Source organism: Heloderma suspectum, chromosome 3 (genome assembly GCF_057233095.1).
Source record: "Heloderma suspectum isolate Gila_16-S chromosome 3, 16-S_ref, whole genome shotgun sequence".
NCBI classification, from domain to species: domain Eukaryota; kingdom Metazoa; phylum Chordata; class Lepidosauria; order Squamata; family Helodermatidae; genus Heloderma; species Heloderma suspectum.
This window is the reverse complement of record NC_139460.1, coordinates 108,226,175-108,247,047: the sequence shown is the minus strand read 5'-3', so window position 1 is coordinate 108,247,047 and position 20,873 is coordinate 108,226,175. Positions and strand designations below refer to the sequence as shown.

General features: G+C 40.5%; 1 protein-coding gene across 3 annotated transcripts in view; it reads left to right on the top strand.

The window, feature by feature from the left end:
• Window positions 1-9,183, top strand: part of CDKL5 (cyclin dependent kinase like 5) — a 105,894-nt gene extending 96,711 nt beyond the window's left edge. For 2 of the 3 annotated variants that reach the window (XM_084844082.1, XM_084844080.1), the window contains one exon: window positions 5,033-9,183. In XM_084844082.1, coding sequence (XP_084700208.1) covers window positions 5,033-5,419 — 387 coding nt within the window. In that variant the 3' untranslated portion in view covers window positions 5,420-9,183. Of the gene's footprint in view, window positions 1-2,576; window positions 3,362-5,032 lie in introns of those variants that run through there. The other variant, XM_084844081.1, reaches the window with a different exon arrangement.
• Window positions 9,184-20,873: the final 11,690 nt, after the last annotated feature.

Genomic DNA, 20,873 nt, shown 5'->3' with positions numbered 1-20,873 from the left:
CCCTGGATTTTAGGAAAGCTGATTTTAATAAACTCAGAACAGTGATCAGTAAGGTCCCATGGCAAGCGACGCTAACAAGAAAAGGAGTCCAAGATGGGTGGGAGCTTTTAAAAAAGGAAATTCTCAAGGCACAATCACAAACAATTCCAACAAGAAGAAAAGGTGGAAGACAACAGAAGAAGCCAATGTGGCTTCACAAAAAGCTTAGGGATGACCTGAAAACAAAAAAGTGCACATATAGGAAGTGGAGAGAAGGCCAAGTAACAAAGGAAGAGTACAGGCAGATAGCACAGAATTGCAGGGATGGCGTCAGGAAGGCTAAAGCTGAGAATGAGCTGAGGTTAGCAAGGGATGCTAAAAACAACAAAAAGGCTTTCATCAGCTACGTGCATAGTAAAAGGCAGAGGAAAGAAATGGTGGTTCAGCTATTAAATAAGGATGGCAAAACAATAACAGATGACAAAGAAAAGGCAGAGGTGCTCAATTCCTACTTTGGCTCAGTCGTCTCCTAAAAGAGGGTCTATGACCCCCCTGGCAAAGGCGAAGTACAGGCTGAAGGGAAAGGATTGCAGCTTGAGATCGATAGGCATATGGTCAAGGAACACCTAATTACTTTGAATGAGTTCAAATCTCCAGGGCCAGATGAACTAGAGCATCCTAGAGTCATAAAGGAACTGGCAGAAGAACTCTCAGAACTGCTGTCTATTCTCTTTGAGAAATCATGGAGGACGGGGGAAGTGCCAGATGACTGGAGGAGGGCTAACGTTGTCCCTATGTTCAAAAAGGGTAAAAAGGAGGATCCTGGGAACTACAGACCAGTCAGTCTGACATCAATCCCTGGGAAAATTCTGGAGCAGATGATAAAGCAATCCATCTGGAAGCACCTTGACAACAATGCCGTGATTACTCGAAGCCAACATGGATTTGTCAAAAACAAGTCCTGCCAGACAAATCTGATCTCATTTTTTGATCAAGTAACCTCCCTTGTAGACCGTGGGAATGCTGTAGACATCATATACCTCGACTTAGTAAAGCTTTCGACAAAGTGCCCCACGATATCCTGATGAGCAAACTAGCTCAAAGTGGGCTAGATGAAACAACGATCTGGTGGATCCACAGTTGGCTACAGAATCGGACTCAAAGAGTGCTTATCAATGGGACCTTCTCAAACTGGGGAGAGGTAACGAGTGGGGTACTGCAGGGCTCAGTCCTGGGCCCAGTGCTCTTCAACATTTTGATTAATGACTTGGAGGAGGAGGTGCAGGGAATGCTGATCAAATTGCAGATGACACCAAATTGGGCGGCATAGCTAATACTTTGGAAGACAGAAACAAAATTCAAAGTGATCTGGATAGACTGGAGCACTGGGCAGAAAACAACAGAATGACATTTAACAGGGATAAATGCCAAGTTCTGCACCTAGGAAAAAGAAACCAAATGCACAGTTACAAGATGGGGGATACGTGGCTCAACCACACTACAAGCGAGAAGGATCTTGGAATTGTTGTCGATCACAAGCTGAATAGGAGCCAACAATGTGATGTGGCTGCAAAAAAGGCAAATGCTATTTTGGGCTGCATTAATAGAAGCATAGCTTCCAAATCCCGGGAAGTACTAGTTCCCCTCTACTCAGCACTGGTTAGGCCTCATCTGGAGTACTGTGTCCAGTTCTGGGCACCACACTTTAAGAAGGATGCAGACAAACTGGAGAGGGTTCAGAGGAGGGCAACAAAGATGATCAGGGGACTGGAAACAAAGCCCTATGAAGAGAGACTGAAAGAACTGGGCATGTTTAGCCTTGAGAAGAGAAGACTGAGGGGAGATATGATAGCGCTCTTCAAGTACTTGAAAGGTTGTCACAGAGAGGAAGGCCAGGATCTCTTCTCCATCATCCCAGAGTGCAGGACACGGAATAATGGGCTCAAGTGACAGGAAGCCAGATTCCGACTGAACATCAGGAAAAACTTCCTGACTGTAAGAGCAATACGACAATGGAACCAATTACCTGAGGAGGTGGTGGGCTCTCCCACACTGGAGGCCTTCAAGACGAGGCTGGACAGCCATTTGTCAGGGATGCTCTGACTTGGATTCCTACATTGATCAGGGGGTTGGACTTGATGGCCTTGTAGGCCCCTTCCAACCCTACTGTTCTATGATTCTAAGATTTTTAGTACTGTGGGCAAGAATCCCTTAGAAGAAATGGAGTAGCACTCATAGTCAACAAAAGGGTGGGAAAAGCAGTACTGGGGTACAATCTCAAAAACGATACAATGATCTCAGTATGAATCCAAGGCAAACCATTCAACATCACAGTAATTCAAGTCTATGCCCCAACCACTGAGGCCGAAGAAGCTGAGGTTGATCGGTTCTATGAAGACCTACAACACCTTCTAGAACTAACACCAAAAAAAGATGTCCTCTTCATCATAGGGGATTGGAATGCCAAAGTAGGAAGTCAAGAAAGAACCAGGATAACAGGCAAGCATGGCCTTGGTGCACAAAATGAAGCAGGACAAAGGCTAATAGAGTTTTGCCAAGAGAACACGCTAATCATAGCAAACACTCTTTTCCAACAGCACAAGAGGCGACTCTACACATGGACATCACCAGATGGTCAGTATCGAAATCAGATTGATTATGTCCTTTGCAGCCAAAGATGGAGAAGCTTTATACAGTCAGTAAAAACAAGACCTGGAGCTGACTGTGGCTCAGATCATGAGCTTCTTGTTGCAAAATTTCAGCTTAAATTGAAGAACGTAGGGAAAAGTACTAAACCATTCAGGTATGACCTAAATCATATCCCTTATGAATATACAGTGGAGGTGAGGAATAGATTTAAGGGATTAGACCTGATAGACAGAGTGCCTGAGGAACTATGGACGGAGGTCCGTAACATTGTTCAGGAGGCAGCAACTCAGTCCATCCCAAAGAAAAAGAAATGCAAGAAAGCCAAGTGACTGTCTGATGAGGCTTTACAAATAGCTGAGGAAAGAAGGGAAGCGAAAAGCAAGGGAGGAAGGGGAAGATATACTCAACTGAATGCAGAATTCCAGAGAATAGCAAGGAGAGACAAGAAGGCCTTCTTAAATGAACAATGCAAAGAAATCGAGGAAAACAATAGAATGGGAAAGACTAGAGATCTTTTCAAGAAAATCGGAGATCTCAAGGGAACGTTTTGTGCAAAGACGGGCATGATAAAGGACAAAGAAGGCAGGGACCTAACAGAAGCAGATGCGATTAAGAAGAGGTGGAAAGAATACACAGAAGAACTATACAGGAAAGATCTGAATGTTCCTGATAGCCATGATAGTGCGGTCACGGAATTTGAACATCCTAGAGAGTGAAGTCAAGTGGGCCTTAGGAAGCATTAGTAACAACAAAGCTAGCGGAGATGACAGTATTCCAGCTGAGCTATTTAAAATTCTAAAAGATGATGCTGTTAAAGTGCTGCAGTCAATATGCCAACAAATTTGGAACACTCAACAGTGGCCACAAGACTGGAAAAAGTCAGTTTACATTCCAATTCCAAAGAAGGGCAATGCCAAAGAGTGTTCAAACTACCGTACAATTGCGCTCATTTCACATGCCAGCAAGGTGATGCTCAAAATCCTACAAGCTAGGCTTCAGCAGCATGTGAACCGAGAACTACCAGAAGTACAAGCTGGGTTTCAAAGAGGCAGAGGAACTAGAGATCAAATCGCCAACATTCGCTGCATCATGGAGAAAGCAAGAGAATTCCAGAAAAACGTCTATTTCTACTTCATTGACTACGCTAAAGCCTTTGATTGTGTGGATCACAACAAACTCTGGCAAATTCTTTAAGAGATGGGAGTACCAGACCACCTTACCTGTCTCCTGGGAAACCTGTACGAGGGTCAAGAAGCAACAGTAAGAACCAGACATGGAACAACCGAGTGGTTCAAAATTGGGAAAGGAGTACGACAAGGCTGCATATTGTCACCCTGCTTATTTAACTTATATGCAGAGTACATCATGAGAAACGCTGGGTTGGATGAATCACAGGTCGGAATTAAGATTGCTGGGAGAATTATCAACAACCTCAGATACGCAGACGATACCACCCTAATGGCAGAAAGCGAAGAGGATCTCAAGAGCCTCTTGTTGAGGGTAAAAGAGGAGAGTGCAAAAGCTGGTTTGAAACTCAACATTAAAAAAACGAAGATCATGGCATCTGGCCCTATCACTTCCTGGCATATAGAAGGGGAAGAAATGGAAGCAGTGACAGATTTTATTTTCTTGGGCTCCAAGATCACCGCAGACGGTGACTGTTGCCATGAAATTAAAAGACGCTTGCTCCTTGGGAGGAAAGCTATGGCCAACCTAGACAGCATCGTAAGAAGCAGAGACATCACCTTGCCGACAAAGGTCCTTCTAATCAAAGCTATGGTTTTCCCAGTAGTAATGTATGGCTGTGAGAGCTGGACTATAAGGAAGGCTGAGTGCTGAAGAATCGATGCCTTCGAACTGTGGTGCTGGAGAAGACTCTTACGAGTCCCCTGGACTGCAAGGATCCTAATCAGTCAATCCTAAAGGAAATCAACCCTGAGTGCTCATTGGAAGGACAGATCCTGAAGCTGAAGCTCAAATATTTTGGCCACGTAATGCGAAGAGAAAACTCCCTGGAAAAGACCCTGATGCTGAGAAAGACTGAAGGCAAAGGAGAAGGGGGCGGCATGAGATGGCTAGATAGCATCACTGATGCAATGAATATGAACTTGAGCACGCTCCGGGAGAGAGCGGAGGACAGGAAGGCCTGGCGTGCTATGGTCCATGGGGTCACAAAGAGTCGGACACGACTTAACGACTGAACAACAAAGATTACACTTCCTTGCTTGAAAACCAGAAGGTGGATATAAAAATAGCAATGTTAATAATTTATTAGAACCCAAAGCATTATTGAACAATTGCAACTTTGGGGTGTGTGTAACAGAAAAGTGGAGTAGAAATAAATAATACATGTAAAAGGCTCATGAACTAATGCACTGTCCCTTTCTCCTTCTTTGTCTTTTAGAGCCAGCCTTTAAAATCCCTCCGCAAGCTGTTGCACCTTTCCTCCTCCTCAAATCATTCAATTCCTTCTGAACCCCGATTCCAACCCTTACCAAGTCAGCCAGCTAAAAATTCTTTTTCTGATGTTCGAATTCACCCTATAAGTCAAGTTTCCACCACTAGCAGCAGCAACATGAGGCAAGAGTCCCAGGCAAAAGGCAGAACACTCCAGATCCCGGGCCAGATGGAGCCAAGTTGGCATGTTCCCCCAGCGAACAGGAGTGCCAGTGATGGGACTTCATATTCCGATCAGATGCCTTCTAAGAGTGGGCAAAATGGGCATACTTATAACCGAACAAACCGATCTCGAATGCCAAACCTAAATGATTTAAAAGAGACAGCTTTGTAATAATACTCCGGGAAATGCTTTTGAAGGGATTTATCTAGGGGTATGGTGGTACTGGTGGTCATGATAGTGACGGAATTCTCAGCTTTATAAAAGGTGTGCAATATGGAATATGCGGATCTGCTGTTCAGTACCACATCGATAGGGATCTTATAGTGACATGAACTTTATTAATTGCCATTCATCTAATCTCATGACAAAAGAATGTGCACTTCAGGGAGAATGAACCGTTTACCCCTTTCTCTCATTTTACATTCCAGCTTAGTGTACATCTGTCTGAAAGCTGTATGAGCACTTTTGGGATTTAAAAGTAATGTCTTTAGACCTATGCCCTTATGAAAATTTTTGCTGCCTAGATTTAAAAAAATAAATTTAAGTGGGGTTTATGTGATACATTTGTATCCCTAATAAGGGTTTAAAGTTCAGTTGTATGTCTTTATTTGTTTTTTAAACTTCCATATTTGATAGGATTTGTAATATTTATTTATGATCTAATATCGTATTGTTATAATCATATCTTATGTTGCAACGTAAAGTTATTTTGAGCTGTTTGAAACATTGTGATGCAGTGCAACAGCTACAATAGTTTCTATAAAAACTAACATATATTGCATCAGGAGTATTTTATTATATACATATATATATATATGAATGAATATATATGAATATATATATATATATATATATATATGTGAATATATATATGGTAAATAATTGTCTTTTTTAAAAAATACACTCATTTAAAAGAAAAGTATTGTTATGACACTATCTGCCATATTTTTATACATTTGTGATATAAAGTGCAGTATTATACTTCTAATAAAAGGGAAATGAATGTGGATCAAAGTATGACTGTAACAATATGAATTTTGCTCCACTACTAGATACAGTAACATTGGATTTTTTCCAATAGTGTCCCTCCCTGATGGATGGCTCTTTGATCCAGTGGAGGCTTCTGTCAGCAGAATTGGCCCTTTGGCCCCCTCTCCCCCAAATCTGCTCCAGAGTGTTGCGGGACCCTTTGGAACAGCATGGATGGTTGGCACAGGAGATTGCAGGTGGGAGTGGGGATCCGTAAAAATCACCTCCCTCCCCATTCCACTGACGAAAGCTTTTGCTGGATCAAATAGCCTTCTGTCAGCTGAGAATCCCACTGGATTCAATCCACTGGTAACAAACAACATACTACAGTGTTTCTAATACTTTGTTATAGGCCTTTTCCTGGAAGTAATAGCTTAAATGTATTGAGCTATGAAACCACAGTCTCATAAAAAGTGGTATCTTTTCCCCTTGGTGTGTGCTTAGCTTTCCCCATTGCTGTTAATGGGAGATGAGTATCTGCATTCTGGTGGCAGAATCCTAGTACTGCTTACTATCTTTCATCCAGGTAAAACTGACCCATAACAAGAAGCTAAAGCAGATACTCTTCCATTCAATATATGGGGTGAAGACCAAAGAGCCACAGCATGAGTTGCAAGTGGCAAGCCAAAGTTGGCATGACACGGCACTGTAAATCATGGTATAAGGTTTTACACCTATGTATATTCTTTGCACTTTGTTTGAAATTGTACTAACCAGAAAGTAAAATACTGTATTTAAATGTAAGAGAGGCTGTGGCACTTCCATTTTGTTTCTAGGATTTAATAAAAAGTAACATTGATAATTTGAATATGGAAAGAAACAGTTTTCTGCTGAAGCTTAAGGTTTCCCTTATAAGAATATTTCTGTGGACATTGCAGCTTCACTCACTTCAGAGAGCTGGATGTTTTCTAATTTCCTATATAATAGTATTACAATAGCTTTTAAAACTGGACTTAGAATATAGTATATGTGGAGCCTAGTATTGCATTTGCTCACAATTACTATTCAGGAGAAAAAATATTTGAAAAATATTGTTACTCCACATGGAGGTGATATAAAAGAAAAAAGGATGAGGACAGTAGCATCAAAACAATACATTTTAACTCATCAAACTTACACAACACTTGACAGCATTATTTAGTCAGCTTATTTTCCCCTAGCAGTGAGTGTCTTCTCCTCCAAAAAATTAAGTGGAAAGCACAGTGTGTTGCTGGTGATACTTAACTATTTAGTAGCACAGATCAATAGAAGGGATCTAATCTCGATTCACAGTACAGTAAAGTTATAACACATGTCATTAAAAAACACTAGCAGACTTCATAGCAGGAATGCAATATTTCTTCCATTATAAAAAATTTAAAAAATCAGTTGCAAGAATTGTGCATATATCTATTTTCCTATTTAGAAAATAGGTATTAGATCAATACATAAAATAATGTGGGAAGCAAATTAGAGAATATGAGATGGCATAGTGGAGTTCCTTTAGCAACTGCCTGGATGCAATATGTCTATTTCATTCTTAGGGTGTCTTTTGTGCTTTTCTAGATGACAGTCTCCTATGTACAACCCCAATATTCCTGGCTGCATATCTAACCCCCCCCCCCCCCGGCTGAAAAAAATTGATTTTGTTTTAATTGGGCCTCTAAGCAGTACTGTTTAAATGTCACAAGTTGTAGTTTTTTAGTTGGCTCTATATTCTATTAATATTTCTTACCTTGGTGGTAATTCACACAATTTATTTATAAATCTGCTTATACCTCTCTTGATTTACAGAAGCCTCTGATTGAAAACACAGGCATCAAATGAAGTATATTAGAGAATTATTAAATGTACTTTTAGATGTTTAAAATGAGTATTGCTATTTTTAAGCAATACATCAAATATGTGGCTTTTGGGGAGGAAGTCCAGAAAGAAAATGATTCCTTTTTAGTATGCTTGAAAACTGTATGTATTCAATATATTAGTAGAGGAAGTCTTATTTCAAAGATCTTGCACTCAATTTGCTTTATGTATCCAACTTGTAATATGTTAGTCCTGTAAATATGCTAAGACGACCAAAAAAATCTTATTAGGCTAATGGAGATTTGCTAGCATTATAAGAGCAAAGCCTATTACACATTTCACTTTTATTCAGGTATGAGTTTTCTCTTTATTGAGATTAGAAGAGTAATGTGCTGTACTCTCTGTAGCTTTGCCAAGATAGAGTAGCTAAGCTTAGTTATATATTTTTTTGCTTTCTAATGCTATTGCTAGTATCAAAAAATTAGTTTGGATCATGCATATCTCTAAAATAGCAGACCATTTAAAACTGGGTTTAGGGGTATTGTTAATGGGAAAAAGAAAGCTTTGATATATTTGAAATTATCTATGAAAGAAAAGTCTGATACTTTAAAATATGTTATTGCGTAACTGGACAATTTTGCAAAACTACCAATATTCCAATGATATTGATTGAAACCTGCCTAAACAGCTTCTTGAAAGAACATTGGTTTCTGAATCTTATATGTGTTACTGAGAAGTCTTGTTTAACTATTTTCTATTAACAAAAATTATTTTTAGAGGACCCTTTTTCATTTCCTGAGCTCATTAACGCTATTAACAACAGACAAGATTGTAGAGTTTGGGAGAAAAATATTGACTGACAGTCCTTGTTCCTTGGACTTGGCATGCGTAATGCATCCATTACAGACACTTAACCCAAGTTCTGGATGTATGGTTTTCAGGTGTTCAACATGTTTTTAACGTCATATATCAGAAGGTTTCCCAATTCTATGCTTCTAAATTCTCAGATACTTTTGGGATCAGGTAGACATTTTGAAAGCCAAAGCTAAGCTATGTACTAGAAGAGATGTATAGATATAACTTGATGGAGTTTTAAGAATTTGGGCGGGGGGGGGGGGGCTAAATAGAAAATCCTTTTCTTTCTAAATGTTCTTGCTTCTTCTTTTCTCCCATCCCCCCCCCCCAATGTATGAGTAAACTACATTGGTAACTCAACATTTCCAGTTGCCTTAAATGGATTCAACCTTTATTTTTATACTGTATGGTGATTCAGCTAAAACTGAAGACACTACTGTGATTTTTTTCAGAATATTCTAAATAACTAACAGAGAAGGGGGAAAAAACAGAATCAATTTGTTTTAGCCTCTTGTTTAAATACTGATTTGATCTAAGATTGTGAACAAATGTTGAATTGGCAGAGGACAAGTATGTGTCTGTCACAGTTCTTATTTGAGTCTCGACTAGTACGCGTTAGTGATGCTCTGAGACAGAATGATGAAACTCAGACTTTTGCCTAAAACATTCTCAGCTGAGAATGTGAATGTGTAGTCTGAGTGTTTTTTTGTATAAACATAATGCTGTGATAAAATTTTCTGTGTGTGTGTGTTAATGAAAGTCTCTTCAGGCTCTGGACAAATGGCATGCATCCCTAGAAGTATACTTTGGTTCATTGTGCCAAATTTCTATAGTACAGTTGAGATAGGCTTGGTATGTGTAGTGACAGAAGTGCACAATAGTCTTCAGGCAACATTTTTTATCACCTCTTTTAACACTCTTTTAAACCATGATATTCTAGAAAAAGGTTCTTTCCTCATCCAAATTCATTCTCCTCTGTTCTTTGTCATAATGCTGACCAGCCTATACACTAGAATTTGTAGCAAATTAGGACAAAAGCCATTTTTTTCTAGTCTCTGATATAATCTAGCTGATACTCAAGGACTTTTAATACAACATAGTCGCCTCCAGGGCAAGTTAATATGATGATGGCTCGTTATTTCCCAGTGTATTCTCTTCATTCAGCTATTGTAACACTGGTGTAAGAGTCTCTTCCGGGCCTGATGCACCTATCAGTGTGAAATGGTAGAATAAAAGTCCCATAAAACCAATGCTCACTTTGTTTATCAATGTAAGCATTTCACATAACTTCTATACTAAAAACTGATACAAGGGAGTATAATTTGTCTGACCCTAGTTATAGTTACTTATACTGTATGGTGATTCAGCTTTAGCTATATGCACTTTCATTTCTTTTAAAAGGCAATGAATAAACATTGAAGCTCCTTCCTTCAAAGTAGTCTTGTGAAAGACTGGCATAACCTTTTATGAACTATACCATTGAATTAATGCGCTGGATTGCTGCTCCTGAAAAACGTAAATCAAGTTCATATAGCCACATAATGGTTTAAACTAACAGTTTGTGATACAGTAATATTGGGTGGAAGGAGTGTTAGATGATGATTACTAAATATAACTAAATGGTTCTACACAATTGTTACTCGCTAGGAAGTTGCCGGGCAGAGGATCTTTCAGTTACCTCTCTTGGTTGGCCACCAATCCTAGACATTTACACTTGATGATTACTTTGTTCTTTTTTTGATCTAAGAGCTAGTAATAGTAAACCTATGTATGAATATTAGGTGTTTGTTCCAGGTTTTTGATAGTGCTTCCAATTAATTCTAAACCCAGCTCAGCTCAAATGCATCCTTACACTGCTTTAAGGCCTTCCTTTATTTGCTTTACATGTATCTCCATGAAGTTGCAGCTATTAGGCTGCCTTGTTCATTTCTGCTGAGAAAATAATCAGGGAGATATATTTACTGTCCCACACCGAAACAACCATTGTTAGACTTGGTCAGTAAGTTTACTTGTTCACTTATTTATCCAAGAGAGAAATCTTACTTCATATTCCAGCTGAATCACTATCTGAAAAGGCATTGTTGTTTTGCAACACACATAGTTTACAGGATGTAATGGGGGGGGGGGTAGAAGAGCCAATGGAATTCAAGATGGCTTTAAAAATATGGAACATAACAACTGCATTCCTAAACAACAGGATCACCTGAAATGTGTGTTAATCACAGAGTATACATTACATTAATGAGCTTTAGTAGAGAGGGCTTTGTAATAAGGGTTCTTGGCTGGTTGTAAATCTCTCACTTTCCCCTTCTTTTTGTACCTCACAGTTTTTTTTAGAAGAATTATGGTGGAGGACATGACTAATTTAGTAGCAGTGCATTTCGCTCTATAAATTTAGATGGTGGGGGAATGCTAAGCAGAGATCTGCAGGGAAAAATGGGTGTTAATATATTTGGAACTGCTTAGATCTCCATTGTCAAAATATTGAATAAGAATTATTGATTAAAAATGAGGGAGATTTTTTTTTTAAAGAACTTCATAGCTTTATGAGAGACAAAGTAATCCAAAGTAATGCAAAATGATCCAATTATGAAGGCAGCTTTCCAGGCTTTTGAAATGTTATGGGTAAAATTACCCATTTCCACTATCCCCATTTTGGAATTCTCAGATGCACAAATTCAAAATGGACGCTGCTTTCTATTGTTGGAAGAGATGTTGTATAAATCTTTGAATTAAGACTGACTTTGCAAATATATTGAGTATTTGAAGGTTTTATTCCAAGTTAATAAACCATCTGTAAAGTCTTTAACAAACTCTTCTTAACATGTTATGGTTATACCCGTATCAGATTGTTTTCAGGCATGTATTCCATTCTTAACTCCTGTATAATGTTTAGCATTTATGTAAATAATATGAGAGAGGGGAGGTGGGGGGGGGAGGATAAATTGATCCTGTGTTAAACTTTAATTATCAGCATGGGAATTATTCATTTCTACTGAGCACAATGTATTTTTGAATGGGCCTTACAAAATATGTCTTTAATAAAAATGCAGGTTTTGCACTAGAAAACTGAGATTGTCATCGCTGCTGTCCTCAAAGCATTTCATGCATCCATATTATGTTTTCTTCTACCTTGCTGATTTTATGTTTTCTGTACCTTTTTGCTCTGAGCCATTTTGAATCTAACCACTGAACTACATAAATGGGCTTGCTAAGAAATGCTGTGACCAGTGCAGGCTGATGATCCAATGCCAGTGGGGGTAGTGAATCTGCTCTGAGTTTCAGTCAGAACCAGTCAGAACACTAAAGGAACTCTGTTAGCTAGAGTTCTGACTGGAACCCAAAGCAGATTCACCACCCCACTGACATCAGAGCCACCAGCCTCCACTGGCTGTGACTTCTCTGAAACATCTGAATAATAGCAGTTACATAAATTACATACATTGAGTTTAGATAATAGCAATTTTATTTCAAAATGGATAGTAGTTTGCCTCTGAACGTCCTTAAGCAGCATAGGTGGCACAGTATGCCACTGTTGCGTTTACATTTTCATCATTCTGAACCTTGAGCAACAGAGAACACTAGGAGGGTCCATCCTGAAAAAAATATCCATGTTCTTTCCACCTCATTCCAGAACAGACAAGAGGGTTTGCATCTACAACGTGACCTTCATTATGGAATGTTTATTATTTATTTTCATTGGTGTCTTACCGTTTTCCCAAGCAGCGTCAGGAGCATAAGTAGTTCACAGATGGATTTTAGCATCAAGAGAATCATGTCCTTCCTGCTTGAAGGGACTCCTTCATCTTCCTTCATGACGGGGCTAGACCTTCCCGTGAAACACTTCAGCAAGTCAAAATGGTCCTGTTCCCCTCCGTAAGTTCACTGTGCATGTGAAGCACACGTTAATAGAGCTTTAACCTGTAGCCCAAAGTACCTCACAGGTGGCTGTGTGAATAAAAAGAGGAAATGTTAAGTACTGTGTTGATAAAGAGCTTCTCATGACTGGGTTGTGGGGTTTTGTTTTGTTTTGTCTTTTAATAATAGCTCAGCCTTCATCATAGTGTTCACAATTTCAGTTTAGTATCTGTGAAAGCTCTGTGCTCTTCATACCTCAATTTTTTCTCCCTTCATTGCCTCCTCCTTCCTCTGTCTATGTGAGAAATGGTGTCATACTGCTACCCTAATATTGGGTTGGAAACAGTTGTTGATGCATGCCTACTCACCAATTTCCCTGGAAAATAAATCTTTTATGGGCTGTAACTCTTTGTGGATGAGCAAGTTACTTGCCTATATGTTGCCAATACAGCGTTGTATACGAAACTCTCAAGCTCTTTGGCATCTCAGCAGGTTTACTATGTATAATTCCTTGTTGTTGTTGTTCAGTCGTTCAGTCGTGTCCGACTCTTCGTGACCCCATGGACCATAGCACGCCAGGCCTTCCTGTCCTGCGCTCTCTCCCGGAGCATGCTCAAGTTCATATTCATTGCATCCGTGATGCTATCTAGCCATCTCATCCTCTGCCGTCTCCTTCTCCTTTTGCCTTCAGTCTTTCCCAGCATCAGGGTCTTTTCCAGTGAGTTTTCTCTTCGCATTAGGTGGCCAAAATATTGGAGCTTCAGCTTCATTATCTGTCCTTCCAATGAGCACTCAGGGTTGATTTCCTTTAGGATGGACTGATTTGACCTCCTTGCAGTCCAGGGGACTCGTAAGAGTCTTCTCCAGCACCACAGTTCGAAAGCATCAATTCTTCGGCGCTCAGCCTTCCTGATAGTCCAGCTCTCACAGCCATACATTACTACTGGGAAAACCATAGCTTTGATTAGACGGACCTTTGTCGGCAAGGTGATGTCTCTGCTTCTTACTATGCTGTCTAGGTTTGCCAGAGCTTTCCTCCCAAGGAGCAAGCGTCTTTTAATTTCATGGCTACAGTCCCCGTCTGCGGTGATCTTGGAGCCCAAGAAAGTAAAATCTGTCACTGCTTCCATTTCTTCCCCTTCAATATGCCAGGAAGTGATAGGGCCAGATGCCATGATCTTCGTTTTTTTAATGTTGAGTTTCAAACCAGCTTTTGCACTCTCCTCTTTCACCCTCAACAAGAGGCTCTTGAGATCCTCTTCGCTTTCTGCCATTAGGGTGGTATCGTCTGCATATCGGAGGTTGTTGATAATTCTCCCAGCAATCTTAATTCCAACCTGTGATTCATCCAACCCGGCATTTCTCATGATGTACTCTGCATATAAGTTAAATAAGCAGGGTGACAATATGCAGCCTTGTCGTACTCCTTTCCCAATTTTGAACCAATCGGTTGTTCCATCTCTGGTTCTTACTGTTGCTTCTTGACCCTCGTACAGGTTTCTCAGGAGACAGGTAAGGTGGTCTGGTACTCCCATCCCTTTAAGAATTTGCCACAGTTTGTTGTGATCCACACAATCAAAGGCTTTAGCGTAGTCAATGAAGCAGAAATAGATGTTTTTCTGGAATTCTCTTGCTTTCTCCATGATGCAGCGAATGTTGGCGATTTGACCTCTAGTTCCTCTGCCTCTTCGAAACCCAGCTTGTACTTCCGGTAGTTCTCGGTTCGCATACTGCTGAAGCCTAGCTTGTAGGATTTTGAGCATCACCTTGCTGGCATGTGAAATGAGCGCAATTGTGCGGTAGTTTGAACACTCTTTGGCGTTGCCCTTCTTTGGAATTGGAATGTAAACTGACCTTTTCCAGTCTTGTGGCCACTGTTGAGTGTTCCAGATTTGTTGGCATATTGAATGCAGCACTTTAACAGCATCATATTTTAGGATTTTAAATAGCTCGGCTGGAATACTGTCATCTCCGCTAGCTTTGTTGTTACTAATGCTTCCTAAGGCCCACTTGACTTCACTCTCGAGGATGTCCGGCTCAAGTTCAGTGACCGCACTATCATGGCTATCAGGGACATTAAGATCTTTCCTGTATAGTTCTTCTGTGTATTCTTGCCACCTCTTCTTAATCTCATCTGCTTCTGTTAGGTCCCTGCCTTCTTTGTCCTTTATCATGCCCGTCTTTGCACAAAATGTTCCCTTGAGATCTCCAATTTTCTTGAAGAGATCTCTAGTCTTTCCCATTCTGTTGTTTTCCTCGATTTCTTTGCATTGTTCATTTAAGAAGGCCTTCTTGTCTCTCCTTGCTATTCTCTGGAACTCTGCATTCAGTTGGATATATCTTCCCCTTTCTCCCTTGCTTTTCTCTTCCCTTCTTTCCTCAGCTACTTGTAAAGCCTCCTCAGACAGCCACTTGGCTTTCTTGCATTTCTTTTTCTTTGGGATGGATCGAGTTGCTGCCTCCTGAACAATGTTACGGACCTCCGTCCATAGTTCCTCAGGCACTCTGTCTATCAGATCTAATCCCTGAAATCTATTCCTCACCTCCACTGTATATTCATCAGGGATATGATTTAGGTCATACCTGAACGGTTTAGTGGTTTTCCCTACGTTCTTCAATTTAAGCCGAAATTTTGCAAGAAGCAGCTCATGATCTGAGCCACAGTCAGCTCCAGGTCTTGTTTTGACTGACTGTATGGAGCTTCTCCATCTTTGGCTGCAAAGGACATAATCAATCTGATTTCGATATTGACCATCTGGTGATTTCCATGTGTAGAGTCGCCTCTTGTGCTGTTGGAAAAGAGTGTTTGCTATGATCAGCATGTTCTCTTGGCAAAACTCTGTTAGCTTTTGTCCTGCTTCATTTTGTACACCAAGGCCATGCCTGCCTGTTATCCCGGTGATTTCTTGACTTCCTACTTTAGCATTCCAATCCCCTATGATGAAGAGGACATCTTTTTTTGGTGTTAATTCTAGAAGGTGTTGTAGGTCTTCATAGAACCGATCAACCTCAGCTTCTTCGGCCTCAGTGGTTGGGGCATAGACTTGAATTACTGTGATGTTGAATGGTTTGCCTTGGATTCGTACTGAGATCATTCTATCATTTTTAAGATTGTACCCCAGTACTGCTTTTCCCACCCTTTTGTTGACTATGAGTGCTACTCCATTTCTTCTAAGGGATTCTTGCCCACAATAGTAGATATGATGGTCACCTGAATTAAATTCGCCCATGCCTGTCCATTTTAGTTCGCTGATTCCCAAGATGTCGACGTTCAATCTTGCCATCTCATGTTTGACCACCTCCAGCTTACCTTGATTCATTGATCTGACATTCCAGGTTCCTAAACAATATTGTTCTTTACAGCATCGGATTTTCTTTTCACCACCAGACACATCCACAGCTGAGTGTCCTTTCGGGTTTGGCCCAGCCACTTCACTCTTTCTGGCGCTACTTGGAAATACCCTCTGCTCTTCCCCAGTAGCATATTGGACACCTTCCGACCTGAGGGGCTCATCTTCTGGCGTCATCTCTTTTAGCCTTGTGATACGTTCCATGGGGTTTTCTTGGCAAGAATACTGGAGTGGGTTGCCATTTCCTTCTCCAGTGGACCACATTTTGTCAGAACTCTCTGCCATGACCTGTCCGTCTTGGGTGGCCCTGCACGGCATAGCTTATGGCTTCACTGAGTTACGCAAGCCCCTTCGCCACAACAAGGCAGTGATCCATGAAGGGGGTATAATTCCTGCTCAACTCTTAATGTTAGTCCAAACTAAAAACTCATCCCATTATTAATGGTGCACTCAAATTTCTGCACTCTTGTTGAAAGTCAAATTGAAATGTGTTGCTTATACTGAATAATCCCGTAATTCACTATCCAATGGCACTCTCTTTTTCATTATCCCTTTTTCATCAAGACACTACTTGGTTCTTTTTGATTTATAGTAGCCAATGATTTGTACTGGTGGATTAGAATGACAATGATATGCAAATAAATAACAGGAATGTGAGGTTTGGGGGAAAGATTTTTACCATTGTATTTTAGCTAATTGTTCTGACCTACAATTATGTGCCTCGTAGAATGGCAATATTGAACTAAATTTAGGGAGAGATGAGGGCAATTTCCCCAGCTTATGAGAAGGGAGGGCTGCAGTAGATGTTTCATAATAGAGCTATGTAGAAATGCCTTGAGGCATCTCTAGATGCATAGAATTAGTGTCACTAGAAGGAGATAGACATCTGCCTCTAAAAACTCTTCCACCCACTTTAATGGAGCCAGGAGGAGCATCGCTGATGCAAATGCATATCAAAAGACTTAGCCAGCCAGTTCAACAGGCCTAGATAAGCATAGCTTTGTGATAGATATGCACCCTGATGTGCTTCTGGGATTTCCCTTGTTGGATTAGGGTATCAATATGTTCTCCCAGCCCATTTTTCATTCAGTTGCATATTACATAGTAAAGCAGCCATTCACATGTTTTTCCCAGCCCGTTTTTGCCTTACTGCTAGGGACTCTGGCTAAATTATGAATCCCAAATCTACAAGTGTGCCTCAGTGTCTCTTGCACGAGACATGCATGTCTCCATATAAGTCATTGCATCCCAAGTGAGCAACGCAAGGGTTTCTTATACTGACTGCAATGACTCAATAATTAATGTATAAACAATCTTAAGTCATGCAATCATTTAACTTAATGAAAACTGTTAATTAATACTGGCCAAAGTTCAGGAGAAACAACCAAGCAAGTTTAGACGAGCCTTACAGACCAAACAACAACAACAACCCCAAGCTGCTTAAAAAAATAATAAAATAAAACTGGCTATTTCTCCAGCTACCAGCATCATTCACTAGGGAATTATTGCAGCTATAGAAGCCTCCCCTCGCCGCCACCCCCGCAAGACATGGAGCAAAGAAGTGAGAAGTGCCTGGAGGAAACAACTATAGATTCTGAAGGTAATACAGGATACAGAGCAATGTCACCTATCCCGCTGAATGGATAGTCCAAGCCAGCCCACTATTCGCACAGAGTGCCACTATGCTATCATTGCCAAAGGCAGCAGTCCATTCATTCATTCATTCATTCATTCATTCATTCATTATATTTCTATATTGCCCCATAGCCGAAGTTCTCTGGGCAGTTCACAAAAATTAAACTGCGGTGACATGCAAAGCTACTGAACAGCAGAGGGGTGTGTGATAGGGATGTAGACTAGCAACACTATCCTAAGGATCGGCTAATGCTGTGCTTAATATTTGGACAAGTGGCTTCAGATGTCATTGGAGATGAAACTGCAACAAGGTGCAACAGAGTGTTGATGCAAGCTGATCCATGTTGCTTACAGCTACCACTATCAGTCTATCTCCAGACCAGCCTTCCCCAGCCTGGTGCCCTGCAGACATTGGATTTCAATACCCAACAGCCTCAACCAGCAAGGGCAAGGGTCAGCAATGTTGGGAGTTGTAATCCAAAACATCTGGGAGGCACCAGGCTAGGGAAGGCTGCTATAGGTTATCCAATTTGACTTCTATTGATCTTTTTTTTTAACCTAGTACACCAACTAAAATGAATCTCCACCTTTGCTAATTTGAAAACTACCATTTTTTCTTCTGTGCTCTACCTAACTGTGTAACTGATGGTCCTGGTCCAACCTGAAACCTGAATAGCATCTAGCTGATGTGCACCAATTAAGGGTGCAATCCGATGCATGTTTAGACGGAAAAAAGTCCTACAACTCCCAGCTGGGAGTTGTGTCCCTTTTTCTGTCTAAACATGCATAGGATTGCACCTTAAGTCTGCTATCTCCTCCTACACTCCATTTTAGGGCTGTCACCAAATGCAGACTTTGTGGCTAGACCATCAAGGCAGTTTTTCTCTTCTCTCCCCAACCAACTTTAATATCCAGCCTGATCAAGAGTTCTGTAGAACTTGAAAGCTTACTTGCTCTTTTGTGGCATTTTGGTTGATCCTAATACAGGTATTGTTCAACTGTGGACATTGGAATCTATAGCTATATGACTGAGATGTTTTAGCCAGTTTCTCCTCCTAGCGTGAAACTCTGTTTCACTAGATATTTATTTTCTTAGGGTGCAATCCTATGCGTGTTTAGACAGCAAAACGTCCTACAACTCCCAGCATGCCCTTGTAGGATGTTTTGCTGTCTAAACATGCATAGGATTACACCCTTTATTTGTTTTTGACAGTAGAACCTACATTTTAAAGTAAAATAGCTGGTTCTCATTTATCTTGACATTATTTCTTCTAGGGGAAACAATGCTCTTTGTCAAACAAAGAAAACAAGTTTTCCTGGAAGTCTTTTTTAATAGCCATACCTACAGAAGATTTTTACCTTGTTCTATACTACCTTTTCTTTCCAGCTCCTTCTTACACTTTTTCTAAGATGACTGTAACCACTTCTTAATCTGCTTCCATGGTATATGATAAATACGTTTTGCATGGCACCTCACTGGAGTAAGCGCCTCTTGATACCAGCATGAAAATACACTTCGTCATCAATTTTCCAGCACCACTTTTTGACATTTTCTGCAAGCTGTGTTCTGTTCCTAGATTTCCTCACACATATGCTGTTTTGGAGCATTACAGTCTGCCAGCTATTTTAGTCTCCTTTCTCATTCTCCATAAAGCAGCATTTTCTTTTGAATCAAGAAAGGCATTTGTGCTTATAGGGTGATGCTCAGAAGGTGAGGATGTATTACTTGGTATCAGTAAGCATAGGTTTGTGGGGAAGCAGTTGGTATTTTGAGAAAGAGTAGACATTTTGAGATAATTGCCATATGAGGCTCTCTGCTGTTTCTGGTACAGACAGCGCACGCCACTTATACAACAGCCATCTTACCACAGGCAGCTGCATACATTTGACAAAAAACATAGAAGAGCACAACATGAATCTACAAACTTCTTATGGGAGCAACATTAGTTCATGAGCAAGAAAAGAACTGGGAAGGCATCAATTGCTCCTGGGAAAGAACTCAGTTGAAAACACATAGGACTCAATTTAAAAAAAAAAACTTTATTATATACTTGGAGATATGCCAGCCCAAATAGATCATATCCAATACAAGCCAAATTGACAGGAACTGTTTCTCAAACGTCCCACTGTGTACATTCTATACATTTGGTTTGGGGGCCAAATCCAGCCCAACAGAAGTCCCAATCTAGCTCTTTGGAGTTCCCCAGATGGTTCCATCCCTAGCACCACTTCCCCCAGTTGCTTGGTAGTTTCCTGGGTTTGTGCAGTTTTTTCCCCATTCTAAAGGGTGAAATACCTCTGCTAAGGCATAGTTACTGACAGTAAGAGCTTTAAGCTAAAATATGTTGGTATATTTTGTATTTTTGATCCCACCCCCTGCTGGAATGCCCCCAAAAGTTTCTCTGAAATTGAATGTAGACCTCAGGCTGGAAGAGTTCCCTCAACCTTGCTATGTGCAGTATGGCACAGGGTCACACTTTGGGTCTGGGCACCACCCCAGCTATGACTTGAATGTGAACCACAGTTTGTGCAAATACATTAGCACACGTGTAGGCCCTGCCTGGGCAATCCACCATACACACCAACCACCCTCCTAGAGGAACGGACAATAGATTGATTGTAAAAGAAGAGCCTACCTTGGTGCAAATATCTGCACATAAGCCCTGAAAGTTGCTGAAAGCTCTAAATAAGATGATTAACCAAGACACATACAGGACTGAATATCTAGTTTATAATGCAGAGCACGTCATATCACAGAGATATGTTAGTGTGGAGAAGACTTCTCAATATATTAAAGAAGTGGTGTTGAGGTGGTGGTGCAGGGGTGGGGGATGCTGGTGATTTTTTAAATGTATATATATTTAAAAAGATAGCAAGGGAGATTGTGTCAAAAAAACACCATATATGGTTACCATTAGCAAAACTGCTGCTGTCAACCTGTTATTATATAATGAGCAAAAATCCCACTGCCTTGCCAAAAGAGAAGTTCTCTTAAACAGTGTATTAACTTCAAATGAGACAAAACCAACCTCTTCTGTTCTGGCCCAGATTAATAAAGCATGATTGGTTACCTACAGCAACATTCTATGTTTGGATACCCAAATTCCAACTCTGTT